Raw genomic sequence first — 20703 nt, 5'->3', positions numbered from 1 at the left:
GTTCAGACGGATCTTCTAATCTTGCGCAACAGTGGATCCTCACCAAACCACTCTCAATTTGTTTGCAAAGCATGTCTGAATTTCTGGCTATATCTCATGATATGTTGGTTCATTTGATGCGAAACTGTTCGTTGTCTTCGTGAACTTCCCCGTCGTCTATGTACGACACCTACGCTTACGCGCCAACCTGGTCTAGTATACCCTGAAGATTGATGGACTTTGGACGCTCGATAGGCAGACCCAACGCCCTGTCCCAAATCAGCTGTGCGAGCGGGCCCAGACCACGGCTGACACCGAATGTCGCAGTGTAGTAAAGGGTCTCCTGGAAGCCGTAGTGGTGGAAGAGGACACCAGATGACGAGTCGACGTTGGGGAAGGGGTTCTTGGTCTACAGTGTGTCAGCAGTGGCTCGGGATGCTGGGCATGCCATATCTTACCTTTCCGTGCTCCTTGAGTACATCCGGTGCAACCTCAGAGTTCTTCTTGACCAGCTGGTATACAGGGTTTGCTGCAATCTCGGGTCGGGCATTTGCAAAGTCCATGAGAGCTTCGAATCGCGGGTCAGGCTTCCTAAGCACAGCGTGGCCGTAACCAGGAATAACACGTCCAGACTTGAGTACGCTCCAGAGGTATTCATTGACGTCCTTCTCGGTGAACTTCTCGCCGACGACCTTTTGCATGTCGAGGATAAATCGCAACACCTCTTGCGCAGCCAGGCCATGCAAAGGTCCTGCAAGACCCTGGAGACCAGCACTGTAGCTCAAGAAAGGATCACTGAGCGCAGACCCGACCAAGTGTGTTGTGTGCGCGGAGACATTACCACCCTCGTGGTCACCGTGCAGAGCAAGGTACAACCTGAGAAGGTCTTGGAAACCCTCGTTCTCCTTGCCTGGCTTGCCAAGCATGGCAGCAAAGTTGTATGACCAATCTTGGTTCAGATCGATCTCGTTCGGGAGGGCGCCTCCACCACGGTATGCGTTTTGGTAGATCTTTGCAGCAATGGTAGGCAGTTTCGCGAGGAGGCTGATGCAGTCATCGAAGGTAGGCTCCCAGTAGTCGGCCTTGTTAATACCCTTCTCGTAGGCTTTTGCGAACTTGGACTCGTAGTTGAGTGCGGATACGGCGCAGGCGAACTGTGTCATCGGGTGGAGATCTTTGGGGAAGTCGTCGAGCATCTTTTCAACGAACTTGGGAATGCTACCCTTCTCAGCGAGCTCTCGGGACAACGCGCGAGTTTGCGAGACCGAGGGTACTTCGCCTGTGAGTAATAGCCAGAACATTGCCTCGGGAAGCATCTCAGTGCCGGAAGTGCCCTTGGGTAGCACCTTTTGACAGTCCTTGATGGTTTTGCCGTGGAATCGGATGCCCTCGTTCGCATCGAGCACTGATCCTTCCCAGACCATGGCCTTGAGACCTCTTCAATCTCGTCAGAGCATGCTTGCGTGATTGTTTGAATATCATACCTCATGCCACCCAGGGCATTCTCGACCTTGACATCTCCAAGCTTCTTGTCGGCATGCGCCTTGACCTTCTTCAGAAGTTCGCGCTTTGCAGGCAGAACCTTCTTGAACGTCTCCTTGAGATCCGGCTCCGAGGAGGAAGAGTAGCTACAGGCTTGTACTGTAACGAACCACGCGTTAGGAACATGACGTTTGGACTGGGTGATTTGATTGCATACCGGAGGCAAAAGGACGCCCCTGTTAAGCAATTGTTAGTTGTTTGTGTATTATACACAACCACACATTGTTTTCTGAGCTTACCTTGGCAGCCCGTAGAGCTCTGGAAGCTGATCGTGCGCTCAATGCCATAGCTCGGTTTACGTGGGGTAGATGCGGGGATAGTAGTTGCACTCGTCAACACATAGGACGTAGAACACAACAAGTAGTTCAAGACAATGGCGTTGCAAACTTCGCGAGTAACAAGCAAAGAAATGTTGACGGCAACTTTCGGCAATGCACCTCAGTCCACCAGGCACGCATGGTCCGTTAATGCGAGTACAACATTGAACGAGGACCGAGGGGCAGTTGGACGCGGCTAGACAAGGGCTACATACCTCGGTAGTGACGTCGGTGATGGGGAACCCTGGAGAAGCGTTGCCGCAAACATGACGCGGAACTCACTTTTTCACGCAACACGGCCACGGACTTTGCTAATTGCATGCAAAAGAGACAATTGGACGTAGACACAGAAAGGCGCCTGTGGCAAACATCATCTCCGAGTTCTCTCCGACTTGCGGATATTTTTCCGTAAACAACTGTTGACTAACTCTTGCCGCCATCCTACTAAGATACAGAGCGAGCCTCTGCTGACCGCAGTCTCTCCAATTCACATACGCCTACAATGTTCCGAACAGTATCGCGCTCAGTCGCGCGCCAGAGCCGATCGTCCAGAGTCACGAGCCGAACACCGCAACTCCTACGCCCCCTCTCTACCACCGCATATCGCATGTCAAACTCGACACTCAAGAGTGTTGACCCTCCAGTATCGACAGCACTCCCTGGCGATTCCTTCCAGCTGCTGCCTGAAGCTTCGAAAGCGGGTCAGGCAGAAGATGCGCTCTTCGAGGAACAGGTACAAGCCGTAAAGGACTGGTGGGCGTCACCACGGTACAAAGGTATCAAGCGCCCATACTCTGCCGAAGATGTTGTGAGCAAGCGGGGGGCGCTTCAACAGTCATATCCCAGTTCACTGATGGCGCGGAAACTGTTCAACCTTCTGGAGGAGAGGGCGGCCAAGGGCGAGCCAGTACACACCAGTGCGTTTATCCTAGTCTGTATAGATAGTATAATGGCTGATCACATGTTTTCAATACCCAGTGGGCGCAATTGACCCCATCCAAATGTCCCAACAAGCTGCCAACCAAGAAGTCCTCTATGTCTCTGGATGGGCTTGCTCTTCAGTCCTGACCACGACGAATGAAGTCTCGGCCGACTTTGGCGACTACCCTTACAACACCGTACCAAACCAAGTGCAGCGCCTGTTCAAGGCTCAGCAGCTACACGACCGCAAGAACTGGGATGCTAGGAGGAAGATGAGTGCAGAAGAACGAGCAAAGACGCCTTACCTAGACTACATGCGGCCAATCATTGCTGATGGCGATACTGGGTACGTAAAGATTACTCTTGATGTCTGGCTAGAGAACTGACTTGTCGTAGCCACGGGGGCCTTTCTGCCGTCATCAAGTTAGCAAAGCTCTTCGCCGAGAATGGAGCCGCAGGTGTTCACTTTGAAGATCAACTTCACGGCGGCAAGAAGTGCGGACATCTTGCAGGTAAAGTCCTCGTGCCAGTTGGTGACCACATCAACCGCCTGGTAGCCGCACGGTTCCAGTGGGATATGATGGGCTGCGAGAACCTTGTTATTGCGCGCACTGATTCAGAGAGCGGCAAGCTCATCTCCAGCGCTGTCGATGTGCGGGATCATGAGTTCATCAAGGGTGTCACAGAAGATGGTGAACCGCTGGCCGAGACGCTGCAGAATATGGAAGCAGCTGGCGCACCCGGCAAGGAGATCGACCAATACGAAGCGGCGTGGGTCAAGAAGCACAAGCTCGTAACCTTTGACGAGGCCGTGGTCCAGCACCTTGAGAAAGAGAGTGCACCTCAATCAACCATCGACTCATACCTCGATGAGGTCAAGCAGAATCCCAACTACTCTCTTCTAAAGCGCCGAAACGTTGCGGAGAAGTACACCAAAACACCCGTCTACTTCGATTGGGACATCCCCCGTACACGGGAAGGTTTCTACCACTACAAAGCTGGCGTAGCTGCAGCAACAAAACGCGGCAAGGAATACGCTCCATACGCTGATCTCCTCTGGGTCGAAACGGGTGATCCGAATGTCAAGGAAGCAGCAAGGTTCGCAGGTGAAATCCGCGCTGTTCACCCGGGAAAGAAATTTGTGTACAATCTATCTCCCAGCTTCAACTGGATGGGCCAAGGTTTCTCCGAAGAAGCGCTCAAGTCTTTTGTCTGGGATCTGGCGAAACATGGATTCGTATTCCAGCTCATTTCGCTTGCTGGTCTACACTCTACGGCTACAATTACATGCGAGCTAAGTCGGGCGTTCAAGGACGAGGGCATGCTTGCTTATGTCAAGTTGGTGCAAGCGAGAGAGAAGGAGTTGGGTTGTGATGTGCTCACGCACCAGAAGTGGTCCGGCGCAGGCTACATTGATGGCATCTTGGGGGCGATACAGAGTGGCAGCTCAGGCAGCAAGAGCATGGGCGAGGGAAGCACTGAGACACAATTTTAAACTCAGAATGTAAAGTAGCATCTTAAGAGACAACCAGGGCGTTCAAAAGAATCGAACCAGTTCACAGCGATGAGGCTTGTCACGGCTGATTGATGCTCGAATGCTTGACTAAAGAGGAAAGGCCGGATCTGGGGCTCTTGCCTCGGTCCAGCCATTGTTTCCCGACCGAGCAATCCATCACCACGGTCGGAAGCGCGCCTACGTCCATTTCGCGTCATTTGCATCCGCTGTCTACTCGACTTCACCTCGAAAACGACTGTTGATTCCACGCATAATGTCCAATAAGCCGGCAATCCCCGACTGGCAACGCGCATCTGCCGATAACGCCGCAGCGTCCCCAGAGCCCGAAGAAGCACGCGCACAAGACGCCGTCGAAGCGCCAACACCGACCGAAGACGACGTTGAAGGAGAAGATGGGGGAGAGCAGCCGTCTCAAAGCTCAGAGTTGTTAGAGCAAGCATCGCGCTTCCTTGAAGATGCCACGATCCGCGATGCGCCGCGAGAGAGGAAGGTCGCATTCTTGCAGTCGAAGGGTGTGAGCACAGAGGACATTGAGACTTTGCTAGGCACAGAGCCACAGGAGGACACTCACACAGATCTCGAGGAAGTCGGGCAGCGGGCGTGGTCAGCAGTGAGTACACAACCCCTCTGGCCACAGAGCAACGATATTGACATTCGTAGACGCCATCAAAGCCCGCAGAGGTATCAGAAGTGACATCCCAGCCACTCGATCTTTCGCCGCCGCCGCCTCCACCACGCGAGATACCCCCGATCGTTACCTACCCAGAATTCCTCGCGAATACCGAAAAGCCACCGCCTCTCATCACCACCCAGCGCCTTGCGACAACCGCATACGTCACAGGAGGCATCATGGCAAGCATATATGGACTGTCCAAGTACATCATAGCGCCCATGACACACAACCTTGCTGAATCAAGACAAGATTTTGCATCACACACTCAAGAACAGCTGAAGGAGTTGAACTCGAGACTAGCCAAGGCAGTGTCTGTTGATCCTGCTAGCAAAGTCAAGGCAATCGCAGACGCTGCAGACGATGTCTCAGAAGCCGACTCCGATCCTACTGAGCTTTACCATCGCGACTATGGCACCCAAACCACACCCAACCTCTCCCGTCGACCCTCTACTTCCGCTGCAGATCCCCACCCTACCGTGACAGCGCAAGAGAATCGCCTCAAGATTATAAAATCACATCTGCAAGAGCTGGAAACGAACCGCACCAATGACGGCAAATCGCGAGATGCGCTGAGGACAAAGGTGTCAGATTTGACCACATATCTGACTGAAATGGACTACCAGAACCAATACTATCCCAGCATGGGCCGCTATGGATCTACCTTCACTTGGTCTGGTCAAGGCGGTAGTGGACACAACGATCAAATGGAGGTGCTAAAGAACGACATTAGGGCTGTCAAGGGTGTCTTTCTGAGCGCCAGGAATTTTCCAGTGGGGGGAAGGGGTGCACCGCCAATACCTACCAGTAGAGTAGGTTCGTGAAGTGATAGTCTGGTTAAAGAAATAAAATCGGTCGAGCTTTGCGCGAGTATGTACTAAGATCAAAACATTGCTGCGCACAGATGCCGGGACCTTTTCCATAAGATGAAGCCTGTGGCGTCCTAAAAAGATACTTGACAATATGTTGAATAGTCTAAATACCTAGGGACCCACGTTCACACTACTCCTCGGAAGTGCGGGTGATCTTCGACATTTGGATGACATTGGACTATTCGTAGCCCCTGCCCCACTATACGTCATATCCAAGCAGCAACATCTCACCCTGTTATGCAGATCTCCGCTGCGCAATCACTACACAAACCTCGAACCCTTCTTCAGCCAACTGTCAACCATCATGTCGGGTTGGGCCTCCAAGTTGACTTCCTTGGGCCATTCCAAGTCGGAGGACAAGGATGAGACGTCGCTCACTACACTCCTCGATGCAGACCAATGCGCGGATTTGACGTTCTTGATAGCCACCATCACGGCATCGATGCGGCAGTCCTTGGTCGACACCTTCACCGCTGAAGAATTCGCAATCGATCCAAACACTGCCAGATCAGAGGAAGAGGTATTGCTAGACGCACCCTCCAATCTCGACGATGTCGATGTTGCCAAAGAAGACAAGATCAAGAAAGAGAGGGAAGCACGCGAAGAAGATGCAAGAAAAGAGCTCGCGCAACCTGAAGTGCAAGAACTGAAAAAGGAAATGCTCAAGTACTTCGATGGGTGGCGAGGCAACGTCATCAGCAGAATCGGCGAAGTAGTCAATTCGAAAGAAAAAGCCAAAGAACAGACACGTCAGGTCGAAGGCAAGGAGGCAGAGCAAATCGCAAAGAAATCGGAAACTGGTCTCAAGAGCATCAAGAAGCTTGACGAGAAGGACGAGGACGAAGACAAGATGTTCAAGGATCTCTACCCCCCTGTATCCAACGCCCTCACTCACTTGGAGGAGAGCAAACGCGCCCTTATATTGCATTCGCTAGTACTCATACTCCTAAGTTTGGAGCACTACTCAGCACATTCTCGTGTCCTGATTCTCTACCTTACCAGTTCTCTCGGGTTGAGTAGAGCCGTTCTGAAGAAAGATGAGGAGACGGTCGCCCAAGGTCTTCTAGAAGCGGCATCTCAACAACTAAATGCTGACGAAGAAACCAAGCAAGCTGCTGAAAAATCACAAGCCGCTCGAAAATGGAAAGTCGGCCTCGCCGGTGTTGCTGGTGCTGCCTTGATCGGTGTAACTGGCGGGCTGGCTGCACCACTTCTTGCGGCAGGTGTTGGAAGTGTGATGGGAGGCATTGGTCTGGGTGCTACAGCAGCCGCAGGGTATCTAGGTACTCTGGCGGGTTCTTCTGTCCTCGTAGGAGGGCTGTTTGGCGCTTACGGTGCGAAAATGACGGGGCGCGCCATGGACGACTACGCCCGACAAGTGGAAGATTTTGCCTTCATACCTATTCACCGCACCCAAGACCCGAGGCATCAAGACAATGAATCTCGCCGCCTGCGCGTCGCAATTGCAGTCTCTGGTTGGTTGCGCGCCCCCGAGGAAGTATCAAAGCCATGGAGATACATCAGCAAGGGAACAGAAGGCTTCGCACTTCGCTGGGAGCTTGAGGCGCTTCTCAAGCTTGGACATAGCCTCGAAACATTCGTGACCAGTGCTGCTTGGGGCTACGCGAAGAAGAAGATTATTGAGCAGACTGTTTTCGCTGCGATGACGGCTGCATTGTGGCCACTAGGCCTGCTCAAGATTGCCACTATGCTCGACAATCCTTTCTCAGTAGCGAAATACCGTTCTGAGAAGGCTGGCGAAGTTCTTGCTGAAGCACTAATCAACAAGGTACAAGGCGAACGGCCGGTCACCCTTGTGGGTTATTCTCTCGGTGCACGCGTCATCTATTCCTGCCTCCAGAAACTGGCAGAGCGGAAAGCTTTTGGTCTCATCGAGAACGTGGTTCTTGTCGGCGCCCCCTGCCCATCTGACGTTGCCGACTGGCGGCGCATCCGCTCTGTAGTAAGTGGTCGCTGTGTCAATGTTTTCTCCAAATCAGACTACATCCTCGGCTTCCTCTATCGCACCTCATCCATGCAGCTTGGTGTCGCAGGTCTGCAGCCCGTCGTTGGCGTACACGGAATCCAAAATGTTGATGTCAGCGACCTCGTGGACGGTCATCTCCAATACCGCTTCATCACCGGGTCTATCCTTCGGAAGATCGGGTTCGAAGACGTCGACATCGAGGAAGTAGAGCGTGCCGAAGCTGATTTAGCGAAGGAGAAGAAGCAGGAAGAGGAAGAGAGGAAGAAGAACGAAGGGAGCAAGGGAGAAGGCGATGAAGAGAAGGAAAAAGAGGAGATGGAGCAGGCTGTGCAGAAGAAGCAAGAACAGAGTTGGATGCAGGTTACGCAGCAAAAGATGCAGGGCTTAGATATTGGTGGGTTTGTTAAGGGTCTACCGGGCAAGGTGGCGCCAGGATATGGAGCAGAAAAGGCAGCGAAGACACATACTGGAGATTTCAAGGATACCCAGTCGTGATCTGGGGCTAATGTGGTTCTGGGAATGGTTGCGGGTCATGACTCTATACATCAGCTATGGGGGACAGCAGAGACGATTGGTACAATCCGCTCTTGTAACGATTCTACAACAATGATAGGCGTTGCAAGAACATCAAATGAACACTTGAACACATGTGATCAGGTGCAACTTTAACCCAGCGTATGAAACCAATGTACGCTCCTTTCGTTCATGTGAAAGCTTTCCCCAGGTTATGTCTCGATACGGTTAGGCGATTTGTGGGGAAGCCGAGGCATTCGTTCACATGTCGCAGGTGACGCTTGTACAGCGTTACCTTCCGCGATACACTGATCTCACCAAACCTTACAACCGGACGCGCGCGGCTTTCTGCACCCTACTGGTTTGTTGCGCAACCGGGGAGACCATCCGTCAGATTATCGTAGTACAAAGTTTCGCAGCACTACCTACTGAGATCTTCCGTCAAGAACGACCACGCCACGACGCTTTGCGCACGGCGTCAACCTCTTGCACAACACCAATGCCTCGTCTACGGTAGCCATGGCTGTCTTTTCAAAACCTCTCTCTTCCCATCGCCTGACCAGCGCGTCTGCCAAAGCCATTGTCAACGACCTTACACGTCTGTATCTCCAACACCGAACACGCATATCGCGCGCCGTGTACCTTACCCTCTTCGTCGCCCTCATAAATCGTATACGAAATGCCATCGCCGAACAGAAAGCCGCTTCTTTACGGCGTGCTTCCAAATCAGCGGACAAGACAACAGCAGGCGAGGGCGAAGCAACAGGCAGGAAGAAGGTAGAGCTGAACAGGGAGTTCTTCAAGAACCTGCTCAGACTACTGAAGATATGCATACCTGGTTGGAAGAGCAAGGAGTTTAGACTCTTGATCGGGCATAGCGTCTTCTTGGTGCTTAGGACGATGATCAGTCTGTACGTCGCGGAGTTGGATGGAAGATTGGTTAGTGCGCTCGTGAGGGGCAAGGGAAGAGAGTTTCTCCTAGGTTTGGTATGGTGGATGGCTGTGGCTGTCCCAGCGACGTTTACGAACAGTATGGTATGTCAACCTTCTCACCTTGCAGCCAAAGCACAACATGCAACGGGAGCCGAAGACATAATAACAAGCCTAGCTCTCCTACCACCAGTGCAAACTCTCCCTCCAATACCGAACGCGCCTGACGAATTACATTCATTCCAAATACCTCTCTCAGATGACCTTCTACACGCTTTCTGCCCTCGACGACCGCATCGCAAACGCCGACCAACTCATCACTGTTGACGTCTCCAAGTTCTCCAATTCGCTTGCGGAACTCTATTCCAATCTCGCCAAACCCGTTCTAGACATCATAATCTACAACTACTCGTTATCGCGGAGCGTCGGTGGCGAAGGACTGTTCTTCATGAGCTTGCTAGTTCAGATCTCGGCCAACGTAATGAGGGCGCTTACCCCACCGTTCGGCAAATACGTAGCAGACGAAGCGAGATTGGAAGGCGAATTCAGGTTTCAGCATTCCAGGCTAATCGACTGGAGCGAGGAGGTGGCGCTGTATGCGGGGCATGAGGCGGAGAAGGATACTTTGGATAAGGGATACTTTACGCTAATCAAGCATGTCAACCGGATACTGAGGAGGAGATTCTATCACGGAGTCATGGAAGACTTTGTGATCAAATACTTCTGGGGCGCTCTGGGTCTGTTGCTTTGCAGTGTGCCAGTGTTCTTCAAAGTGCCAGGCACAGGCGGCATGACTATGGGGGATCGGACGGAGAGTGAGTACCCTCAAACCATACCGCCCCTTGTCCAGGTTGCGAGATATTCCTACTGACAATTGTGACTCCCAAAGGCTTCGTAACCAATCGCCGAATGCTCCTCATGTCTAGTGACGCCTTTGGTCGCGTCATGTTCTCGTACAAGGAAATCACCGAACTCGCTGGTTATACCTCACGCGTATCAACCCTCCTCGATGTAATCGATGATATCCAAGCCGGCCATTTCGAGAAGAAGCTTGTTTCTTCAGCTGACATCGAAGAAAACGCATCCGTTTTGCGCGGTCGTGGTATCGTAACTGAAGGCGCCGATATCGAGTTCATCGATGTACCTATAGTATCTCCGAATGGTGATGTGCTCGTTCGGGCACTTTCCTTCAGTGTAAAACCCGGCGATCACCTACTGATCGTAGGACCAAACGGATGTGGAAAGAGTAGTCTGTTTCGAATCCTTGGAGGTCTATGGCCTGTATATGGTGGTAAGGTACGGAAGCCACCATTCGAAGACATCTTCTATATCCCACAACGACCATACCTCTCGCGTGGTACGCTACGTCAACAGATCATATATCCAGACTCGCTACATGACATGCACTCCAAATCCATTACCGACAACGACATTCTTTCCATACTCGAGACCTTGAACCTCGAATCCCTTATCGACCGCCCCGGTGGCTTTGATGCAGAGGCGCAATGGGAAGACGTGCTTTCTGGCGGTCTTCAACAACGCGTCGCTATGGCGCGACTCTTTTACCACAAGCCTCGGTACGCAATTTTGGACGAATGCACAAGCTCCGTCACCCTGGAAGTAGAAAGAGTCATGTACGAAGAAGCGAAGAGATTGGGTATAACCCTTATGACAGTCAGCCACCGTAGAAGTCTCTGGAAGTATCACACCAGGATACTGCAGTTTGATGGTCAAGGCGGCTTCTATTTTGGAGGGCTCGACGCGGAGAGGAGGGCAATACTCGAAGAGTAAGTGCATTCTACCTTAGTCCAGTAGTAGTACTACGTCTGAGGCGAAAACTTGTGCTAACATACTGGCAGTGAGAAAGAAGATATCGACCTGCAGCTCAGAGCTGTTCCTGACATCGAGCAAAGGATCAAGGAATTGGAAGCTTCGCGATGAGTGATAGTGGAAGCGTGATGGAGCAAATCTCCTAAGTGCGGCTGTGTCGAATCTGAAGGGCGTTGTGTGTATGTGTACCATGCATTGAACGAACGTGCATGGAATAGAGAACCACAACGAGATGCCATCGCTTTTTATTTGGATCGCGCGATCTGCAGCAACACAAGAATATAATCATTTGAGTAAAGCCAAGAGCCTATGATTTTACTAGTATCCAGTTTGTCGTTGTAACGACATACGCAGTCGAGAGGATCCTGTTTCCGACGAGACAACGGTAGGTTCGGACAAGTAAACAGGGAGTGTGATGTCTATGTAAGGGTACACTGAGCCCCAAAAAAAATCTCCTACAGAGAACCTACAAACGCGCACTGAGAACTAATAACTGCATCTGGCTATTGGTGTTATCGCCCCTACAGTCCGTATGATATCTCCTGCAGTTATGCGAAGAGCAGCTCAAGCTCTGAAATGGGGCGAGCGGCATATGTGGCAAGTGGCGGAATGCATGACGACTATCGCCTGCACTAAGACGAGGACACATTGCAGACAGATGTCACCCAGAGTGCATTGGAACTGGCAGTTGTAGAGTGGGCTGATTGTACGTCAGAAAACGCGTAGATTTTGGGTGGGAAGCGCGCTACAACGCGCTAGCGCCGGGTGTGTCCGCCGCATCCACGAACTGGCGTTCGTCCGAGCCATCGCCACCAATAGCGCGAGCCATCACCGTCCCTCTTGGCAATCACCCAGAGCTCAGCTAAATACTGCCACATCGCTCCTCCTCTCCTCTCCTCTACACCACACTTTCTGCAACTGCTCAATGCCACTTTCCACAACAGCACCACTTTTGAGCCGTTACTTCTGCATTGTCGTGTATCTGTTTCTTCTGCTTAGCACTCTCCAAACTTTTTCTGAGTCAGTTGTCCGCGACTGCACTCCCCACTCCCAGCTGCTTCTCGACGCGTCGAGACTGCTCCATACCACCACGCAGTTCTCACCTTCTCCACCCGGCTCTCTCAGCATCGCTCCTGGCTAGCACTCAGGAGGCATGTCTGCCTTGAATATCAAGGTCGGCCAGACGGTCAAGACTACGGGTCATCAGGAGGGCGTCGTCAGATACGTAGGGGCTATTCACGTGTCCGAAGGCACTTTTATCGGAATCGAGCTTCCTACGCCTGACGGCAAAAACGATGGCTCAGTTCGCGGAGAGCGGTACTTTACGTGCGCTCCTGGCCACGGTCTCTTCATTCGCGACACCAGCATAGCCACTATAATTTCCGAGGCAACACCAACCCCACCTACACCCACACCACGAGCAGTTTCAAGAGCAAGAGCCCCAACCACCACTCCCAGGGCTCGGCCTTCCAGTGTGGTTGCTCCAAAGCCCACTACTGCAAGAACAACCACACTGAGCAAGCGACAGTCAGTCGCAGCTCCCTCAGCATCACAGCCACCTTCGCGTGGACCTGTTCGAAAAGCCAGCGTTGCCAGCACATCTAGCAATTCAGCCGCTGAATCCTCCCGCGCACAATTCTCCAGACCCGAGTCTTCCCGCGCAGAACCCACTCGCCCCGAATCATCTCGTCCTGAATCATCTCGCCCTGCACCTTCAACATCCAGACCGAGTCTGGGATCCTCAGTCACTAGTAACGCTGGGAAAGCACCTCGGGATGGCCATGTCGAGAGCTTACAAACAACGATCAGACATATGGAGAAGCAGCATGCGGAAGACCAAGAACGGCTGAGAGAATTCGCGCAAGTTCGCGACGAGAAGGACAGGTTCAGCGGCCTAATACAGCGCCTGCAGACCAAATGCCAGTCACAATATACTGAGATTCAAGAACACAAGGAGAAGCTCAAGACCTTACAATCGGAACTAGAAGCCCTCAACAAGTCACTACAGGACCATGAGGTCGACTTAGAGGATGCTCTAGTCGACAAAGAAATGGCGGAGGAGAGGGCGGACCAGGCGGAGGCGGAAATCGAGTCTCTGCGCAAGAGACTAGAAGAGCAGACTCTAGAGCTCGATATTCTTCGAGACGAGGCAGAGCTCTTTACTACAGAAATGTCAGAGGAGCAAAAACAAGAAGCTGGCTACTACCGTCTTCAGCACGAGAACGACCGCCTGAGGGAGGCATTGATAACACTTAAGGAGATGACAGAGGAACGCGAACAGGATTTCAAGGCCAGAATTCTCGGCCTTGAGGGCGATATCTCACAGCTTGAATTCTACGAACGAGAGAATGGCACACTTCATGAACGCTTAAACGCATCTGAGAACCTTGTCGACCACCTTAAACAACAGCTGGACGCTGCAAACGAATGGGAGGACATGGTGGAGGAACTCACACAACAAAATCAAAATCTCCAAGATAGAATCGCGGAGCAAGACATGGTGGTGCAAGATCTCGAAAACTTACGAGAACTTAACGATGAGCTTGAAGCTCAGCACCTAGAGCAAGAAGAGGACATGCTTGCAGAGCTCGAGGCTAAGAACAATGAGCTCGCTGAGCAAGCACGGCAAATCGCAGAACAAACTGCCATCATAACCGATCATGAATCTCTCATCTCAAAATTCCGCGATCTTGTCATGGATCTTCAGGCCAGAATGGCCGACGCTGAGTCTTCAAAGAGCATGACGGAAGCCCAGGTGAAGGACACTACCGGGCGATTCAACGAGGTCATGGATCTCAACCGACAACTCCGTGCAGCGACTGTTTTATCTACCACCAGGGAGATTGAAGCATCACTCATATCGCTGAAGGCAGACCAGCTCGCTGAGCGCCTTGAAATCTGGAACGAGACTGAGTCCAAGGAATTTACTCGGAGCGAATCTCTCCAAGCCTATTTGACCACAGAAAGGATCGCTGGGAAATCTGACCTACTTATCAGTGTGCTGAGAAGCACTAATCGACACATGAGCAACGGTGGCCGCTTGGATGATGCTGTATCTAGGCTTGTTTGTGTCCAGTCCATCGTTTATCTAGAAGTCCTTAAAGACGGAAGCAACCGTCTCTGGTCTGCAGTTCGCGGCTTATCACTCTCAGACTTTGCAAACATTGGACCAACCTACCAGGAATTGATCACCGTAGAGCAGGTCCTTGACCAAGGCCTAAACGCATTGAAGGCGGACACTATTAACTTTGAGGAATTTACTGGATCTTTGGAGCGTTCTACCAAAACCCTCGAGGCAATCCTTTCCAGCCATCAGGATGTTCTAGCCGGTCGACCGGAAGGAGAGATGCTCTCCTTGTTCGTCTCCATACATGCTCGACTTGAACACATAGCGTACATGTACGACCTCGCCACGTTCGTCCTCCAGAAAGTTCCCGATACTATACTCCACGAATGCGAGTACACGTTGGAGCACTTCAATACCCCTCTGGACAACACGCAAGCTGCGCTTACCGCTGCCGCGAAATTGCTACGTACCGTGCAGGCTCTCGCTCAGGACCACATGTATCCTCAATTTCCCTATGGTCTCGACGACGCCGTAAAATACGATGAAGCGTTGGCATCTGCTGCTGGAGGTATCGCCAGGTTTGTTCGCGGTCTGATCGAAGAGGTTGCGAAATGCACCAGTCTTTCGGACAACGACTCGGCTTCTGCTCGTGAGATCGCCGAGATCAAATACAAGATTGACGATCTCGATAATGACCAGTGCATTGCCTTTTATACTGCCGGACTGAACGGCCTTACTGCTCATCTCCATGATTGGTCGGACCGTGCTGGCCTACTGGCCAACACCAAAGAAATCGAACACGGGCCTACGCCCTGGGCCCAGAAGGCCAAAGAAGTGGAGGCATCGCGGAAAAAAGACGACGAAGCAATCCGTCAACTACAGAGTCTTACTGCAGAGCATCGCGCTACGGTTCTGAAGATCCACGAGCGCGAACAAGTCATTGCTACAAAGGAACTCGAGATCGAACATTTGTTAGCCAAGATAAAGGATGCTACCAGCAAGACCGAAGGCCTTGAGGCTTTGCAGGAAGAGCTTGAGAGGCGTCATGATAAGATTATGGAGCTCCAGGCCTTGGACCGAACGCAGATGTTGGAGATTGAGTCCCTCAGGGAGCGCCTGGCGAATGCAGACGAGCCTTCACGCCACGATGTTGAACTCACTATGGAGAACACGACTGCTCCAGTTGAACAACCTCGGGAAGAAGAGGACCCGCTGAATGTCCCAGGCAGGACTAAGACAATGTTTGATGCTCTTGTTAATGAGAATCATTGGCTACGAAAGCGCGAAAACAGTGTTGCGTTCGGGTGTAACCTGATGGAGCTGTTCGCCAAGATGGAAATGGATCGATCCTCTGCCATGCGCAAAGAGTCAACGGCCAAGACGAACGCTATCTTTGAGCAGGCCTTCTACGAGCGAGCTTGCCTCACCGACGACGACTCAGAATCTGTTGAAAGCTCTTCAGAAACATCAAGCCGTGTTCTCGAACAGGAGGACTTGACATACCACATCCAGAACACGCAAGGCTCCGGCAGACCTAAGATGTCGGCTGTGGAACTCACGGGAATCAGCCTGGGTTGGGAGCAGCTTGCCCACAGCCATAAGGTGGCATTGGAGCAGGCTGAAGAGGACTTTATGCACATGTCTACACTTGACCTTGACGACGAGGACTACGAAGATTTGTCATTTGTGGCGGCACATATCTAAAACATCATGAGGAAAGGAAGGAGGAGATAACACGATTTCGCCTTCATCATTACACACGCCACGGTTTCGGGAATTAAGCCGTTTTGGTGATACATCAAGAGCATGGCCAATTGCATCTTCAGCGTCGGCGTTTATTTTGGCTCTTATCATTGACGTCTTCGAGCGTTGATGTTTTTTGGGGGGAGCTAGTTTGGTTTCTTGGCTTGGTTTGGTTTGGTGTTTTAGCGCGACGATACCCATGGGTCTGCATTCGTTGCATCATTGTTGTTCTTGTTTGGTTTTCATAGTATTGAGAGACATTATGACATAGCCAACTTCACCCAGTTCTTGTCCATCGTGAACTTCTCTACAAAGCACTACTAATCAACAGTTCCCCATTGTGGTGGCCCTCCTTCAATCTGTCTCACCTCTTTCTGCCGCTTGACATTCCTCTCATAGTGCTCTTCCTTCTCCTTCAACATCCTCCTCTCCACAGTGGCTCTGTGTTCCAGCTCCAATTTCCGCTGCTCAATCATCTTGCTTTCTACCGCCATGGCCTCCCTCACCTTCCTCTCCTCTGCACTTTGTCGCGCAGCAGCAGCATCGCGCTCTTGTTCTTGCAACAGATTATGCCAAGCCACCCTCTCAGAGCGCTTCATGCGTTCCGCCTCTCTCACCCGCTGGACTTCAAATTCATGCTTCTGTTGCTCTAGAGCGGTGTAGTGCTGTGTTGCCTTTGTCTGCAATGCCAGCTCCACATCTTGACTCTCGCGCTTTCTCCTCAATATGTCTTTATGATTTGTCTCTTCCATCGTGCGACTGTGCTCGAACTTCTCCTTCTCGTGACGTATGTCGAGTTCGTGCTCTTTTTGTTTGTCGACTAGTTTGGCTATTGAGGGTGGAATGCCCGTAGCGCCGACAGGTTGGAGTGCCGATGAGGAGTAGTACACTGGGACACAGGCTTTGTCGCGCAGAAGGTCAAGAAGAGTCTGTTTGACAGGGGCGCGGGCAGGTGTGGCTACGAGTTCAACGTAGGAGTATGGAGAGTAGTGGAGGCCTGAGGCTGGGTCGCAGTAGATGTGGGCTTCGTCATTGAGATCTTGCCATATTTCTGTTTCCAGCAAGGCCTCAGCGACGGGGAGCGCGCTGTAGGCATTATCGAGCGCAAGGATAACAGTCGACTTTTCGTTACGGGCACGGAATTTGGGATTTGCGCGGTTGCGCAGAAGAAGACGTAAAAGCTGGCGAAGCTTTGAGCGATGTGCTGATGTGGTGACCGTTGCCTTGAGACATAACTCTCCTAGAGCGTTTCTGCCGCCATGAAGACGGGAAGGATAATTCGGATCATGTGCATGCTCCAACAACACCCTCACGACTTCGATGTTGAGTTGTCTGACCGCCTCGTGTAAGCTTCCATCGTTCCCTAGCACGCGCGGCACTAGCGCCTTCACTGTGGCTTCCCCAGACAAACTGCTACTAGCGTAGTACAGTGCGGATTTGTTCCAGGCATCTCTAAGATCCGCATCCGTACCCCGCACGACTAGTGCATTTACTATCTCATGACGTCCCTCGCGAGCGGCGAGCATCAGCGCCGTAGTCTCCGAAATAGGAGAAACTCGGGTTACGGATACTCCAGCTTCCAGAAGCGCGGAGATAACGGCGTCCGAAATACGCTTTTGTGGTTGTGCTAGTGCCCACAAGAGTGCGGGGACGGGTTCGGGTCCGCTGGACGAATGGAGAACCATGGGGATGGTAATCTCCGCGTCTAAGCCGTTTGTCAACAATAGTGTGAGGAGTGCACTATTGCGTGGGTACACAGTCATGGCGGTAATGAGTATCGGTGGCTTGTTGTATCCGATACCGACTTCTTCAAGTGTGCAACCGTGATCGAAGCATGATTGTATTGCGGCAACGACTACTTCGTCTTGAAGCTTGGAACTCAACAAGGCTGGGACAACTATGTTGAAATTGGGGTTGTGATGCATGAGCTTGTCAAAGATGGTGTGACTGTGCTTTTGTGCTGCGAAGACGAAGCATGAACCTTCTACCGTATTGACATCGGCATGACTTTGGAGTAACAGATCTACCCATGAGTCCGTGTACTTACTGTCGTAGTCGCTTCCAAGAACCGATCGTAGAGCAGCGTCGATGGCAGATTGTTCTACGCCATGAACCAGTAGTTCTTTTGCCATTTCACCGATGTTCTCCTTGCTCCCGTCTAGTGATAACTTGTCGTTGGAAAATAACGTATGGAAGGATCGCGTGACGCTAGATCGTGATGGTTGGTGATGTCCACTGAGTAACAATACCATTAGCGAGCTGTTTCCTGAAGCTACCGCAACACTCAACGCCTCGCCATCGTTGTGACTCACAGATGCTCCTTGTCCTAATAGCAACTTAGTACTGGTAGTGTCGTTTGTGGTGATGGCTTGTCGTGTCTCTGTGACAAGAGCCTGGTCGAGTGAGTCCTGCGGTACTCCCAACTTCAAAAGAGCACTGAGTATCGGTGCTTTCTTCTGCGGATCTTGAAGCGCTGAAGTGTACTTGAAAGCAGTGCTCAGTAATCTAGGGCTTGCAGTAAGGAGTCTTTCGATGATGTCAATATTGTCGGGGCCGCCGTTGATGGCAATTTGCAAGGCTTGACCTGCTGGCTCCTCTTCAACCCCGTGACTAAGGAGCAAATCTATAATCTCGAATGTCTTCGAGTGTCGGCTGGACTGCGAGTCAAAAGCCAGAGGTAGGGCTGCCGAAGTCGACGAAGAATCGGGCCTGGTATTGCAGAGCAATCGCAGAAGAGACATGTCGACTTGTGTAACGGCCAACGACAAAGCCCTTTTATCAACATTTGCCCCTCCTCGAACCAGGTCTGTTATCAGAGCTCCATCCCGTCCAGCCGAAGTGTCTGCAATTGCATCGATTAGAGCCTGATCAACGCCGGGGCCCCGTGCACCATGCTCGAGTAACAATCTTGCGATCTCACGCCGCTCAGATATCGAGATTGCGTCGGTACGGAAAAGAAGGGGAAATAAACTAGCCAGGCTTTCCGGCGGAGGACGAGCGTTGAGAAGGGATCGAAGACTCCGAATATCTCTGTTGACCACTGCAAAATGAAGGGCACTGTTGTCGCTCACATCGACTGGCGCTCCTGCACTAAGGAGGAGATCTATCAACTGAGCGTCTCTCTCCTTCGTAGCTTGTGTGAGTAGCGGGCTGAGGGCGAGACCCGTTGCGCCTTTCTTTAGCAAGGTGTCGACTACGCGAAGTCTATCCGACTGCGGGGTATTTGTTGGCAAAACAGAAAGTGCTACTGTCGCATGCTGAGGAGCGATAGGTGTCTGAAGGATAACGTCCACCAGGCCCCAGTTCGAGTTCTCTATGGCCTCTCTTAGACACTCAGCGTCATTGGTTGTGGTCGGTACGCCATAGCTGACCATCATCTTCGCACCAGAAGAGTCGTTACTTCTCGCCAAAAAGATAAGAAAGTCTGGTAGACCACGACTGTCAGGGGGAAGTCCACAGCAGAACAAGAGTTGCAGGAACTGTAGCGTTGCCTGGCGTGTGGGCAGCCGCATGGTAGTATCCAGCGCATGCTGGAGATTTGGTTCGTTTAGTGGTATCGGTCCGGCAACCAAAGCAATAGCTATTTTGTAGGCTTGTCTCCCAATGGCCATATTCAGAGCGCTTGCTGAGTCGAAATTCGGATCAGCACCATATGCAATCAGTAAAGATATGATGGCATCTGAACCTTGCTGAACTGCAGCGGGCAGGCATGATGAAATGATCTGAGGCCGAAGTGGCTTCGGTGCTCTCAACAAGAGCTTAACGAAGTTCAGGTCGTTTGATCGCACCGCATTCGCTAGCGCGTTGGGGAAGTTGTTCAGGTCCGCTCCATGACGTAGTAGCAGACCTATGCTCTCTTGATCGTTGGCAGTGAGAGCAGCTTTCAGTCCTTCGTCCAAAGTTTGTTGGTCCGCGCCGGAGCTAGCGAGGATGTTGACACCATCAGCCTTCCTCAGACTCGCTGCCTGCTGTAAGACCGTGCTACGGCGTCGCAATGCTGTGTTGGCCTGGTTGCTTGATCTTCTCTTCTTGTCAGTTGTCTCGATGATATTGACTTTTGCGCCTAGAGTGAGGAAAGCTTGGATCAGGCCGGGTCCTGTCGTTGGACTGCGAATGACGGCGGATAAAGCTTGGTCAAGCTCCTCTTGCGAGAACTGCCCTGCATCTTGTCCTTTGTCCTTCTCTTTCGAACTCTTGAAGATGCTTTTCAGCACATTCTTGCTTTCTGGGTTCTTGGCTCTTCGATCAAGTAGAATGTTCCGGGCCTGGGAGATGTCCTCCTCACTGACTGACACCGCCGGCTGTGTTGGGGCCGGTAGAACTGCTTGGCGCTGGTCAACGGGTATGACGCCAGCATTCCGGATAAGATCTTTGAGGCTGACTCTTCGCTCCATGATTGCCTCGGGGATGATTAGAATATCATGTCAGTTGAACTGAGGCAGCGTATTTCTACACAGTAATTACACAAAGGCGTTGCGTAGTGCACACACGTGTAGGCTGAGGCGGAGCTACGGAAAGAGCAAAGCGCTAGCTCGATCCGATTGCGACGAACTCAGGGCCGACGATACGCCCGTCGTATTATGATTCGGACCATGACGACGCGACTCTCCGAATCTCCAGCCACGCCGATAGATCTTACATTGCAATTTACCGTTTTTTCGAGTCCTGCCACGATCGTTATGTACGACCCGGACGAATACCGTTCGCGTCACTCCGCAATTTGCCACAAGTGCCGACGAACCCTTAGAAATCTAGGGAGAGGCCATCGCACGGTCTCGAACCCGGACATGCAGGTTGACATCCTGATGGTCTTGCA

At 51.9% G+C, this 20703-nt stretch overlaps 6 protein-coding genes across 6 annotated transcripts; 4 read left to right on the top strand and 2 right to left on the bottom strand.

The window, feature by feature from the left end:
• Nucleotides 1-175: 175 nt before the first annotated feature.
• CC77DRAFT_1005031 (citrate synthase-like protein) lies at nucleotides 176-1808 on the bottom strand (the record flags this gene model as incomplete). Its single annotated transcript, XM_018523317.1, has 5 exons — nucleotides 176-388; nucleotides 438-1416; nucleotides 1464-1620; nucleotides 1679-1697; nucleotides 1761-1808. The coding sequence occupies 5 exons, from the start codon at nucleotides 1806-1808 to the stop codon at nucleotides 176-178; spliced, it is 1416 nt and encodes a 471-aa protein (XP_018390840.1).
• A 637-nt stretch (nucleotides 1809-2445) lies between these two features.
• CC77DRAFT_926519 (isocitrate lyase 2) lies at nucleotides 2446-4254 on the top strand (the record flags this gene model as incomplete). The annotated part of the gene is made up of 3 exons (XM_018533934.1): nucleotides 2446-2755; nucleotides 2817-3105; nucleotides 3156-4254. 3 exons carry the CDS (start codon nucleotides 2446-2448, stop codon nucleotides 4252-4254), a joined length of 1698 nt encoding a protein of 565 aa, XP_018390839.1.
• Nucleotides 4255-4528: 274 nt separating this feature from the next.
• CC77DRAFT_980649 (DUF726-domain-containing protein) lies at nucleotides 4529-8299 on the top strand (the record flags this gene model as incomplete). Its single annotated transcript, XM_018536064.1, has 3 exons — nucleotides 4529-4889; nucleotides 4967-5765; nucleotides 6061-8299. The coding sequence occupies 3 exons, from the start codon at nucleotides 4529-4531 to the stop codon at nucleotides 8297-8299; spliced, it is 3399 nt and encodes a 1132-aa protein (XP_018390838.1).
• Nucleotides 8300-8836: 537 nt separating this feature from the next.
• CC77DRAFT_926419 (hypothetical protein) lies at nucleotides 8837-11188 on the top strand (the record flags this gene model as incomplete). Its single annotated transcript, XM_018533926.1, has 4 exons — nucleotides 8837-9352; nucleotides 9426-10062; nucleotides 10137-11034; nucleotides 11107-11188. 4 exons carry the CDS (start codon nucleotides 8837-8839, stop codon nucleotides 11186-11188), a joined length of 2133 nt encoding a protein of 710 aa, XP_018390837.1.
• Nucleotides 11189-11980: 792 nt separating this feature from the next.
• CC77DRAFT_1016385 (hypothetical protein) lies at nucleotides 11981-16280 on the top strand. The gene has a single exon (XM_018524205.1). It carries the CDS (start codon nucleotides 12231-12233, stop codon nucleotides 15846-15848), a length of 3618 nt encoding a protein of 1205 aa, XP_018390836.1. The 5' UTR covers nucleotides 11981-12230; the 3' UTR covers nucleotides 15849-16280.
• CC77DRAFT_320579 (ankyrin) lies at nucleotides 16029-20529 on the bottom strand. Its single transcript, XM_018531244.1, has one exon. The coding sequence runs from the start codon at nucleotides 20279-20281 to the stop codon at nucleotides 16208-16210; it is 4074 nt and encodes a 1357-aa protein (XP_018390835.1). The 5' UTR covers nucleotides 20282-20529; the 3' UTR covers nucleotides 16029-16207.
• Between the last annotated feature and the right edge of the window lie 174 nt (nucleotides 20530-20703).

Source organism: Alternaria alternata (genome assembly GCF_001642055.1).
Source record: "Alternaria alternata strain SRC1lrK2f unplaced genomic scaffold CC77scaffold_2, whole genome shotgun sequence".
In the NCBI taxonomy this organism is placed as follows: domain Eukaryota; kingdom Fungi; phylum Ascomycota; class Dothideomycetes; order Pleosporales; family Pleosporaceae; genus Alternaria; species Alternaria alternata.
The sequence above is the reverse complement of the archived record's forward strand: the minus strand, read 5'-3'. Positions and strand labels throughout refer to the sequence as shown.

What these genes read in the sequence shown, in the direction of transcription:
- CC77DRAFT_320579 (XM_018531244.1), bottom strand. Translation starts at nt 20,281, where the DNA reads ATGGAGCGAAGAGTCAGCCTCAAAGATCTTATCCGGAATGCTGGCGTC.
- CC77DRAFT_1016385 (XM_018524205.1), top strand. Translation starts at nt 12,231, where the DNA reads ATGTCTGCCTTGAATATCAAGGTCGGCCAGACGGTCAAGACTACGGGT.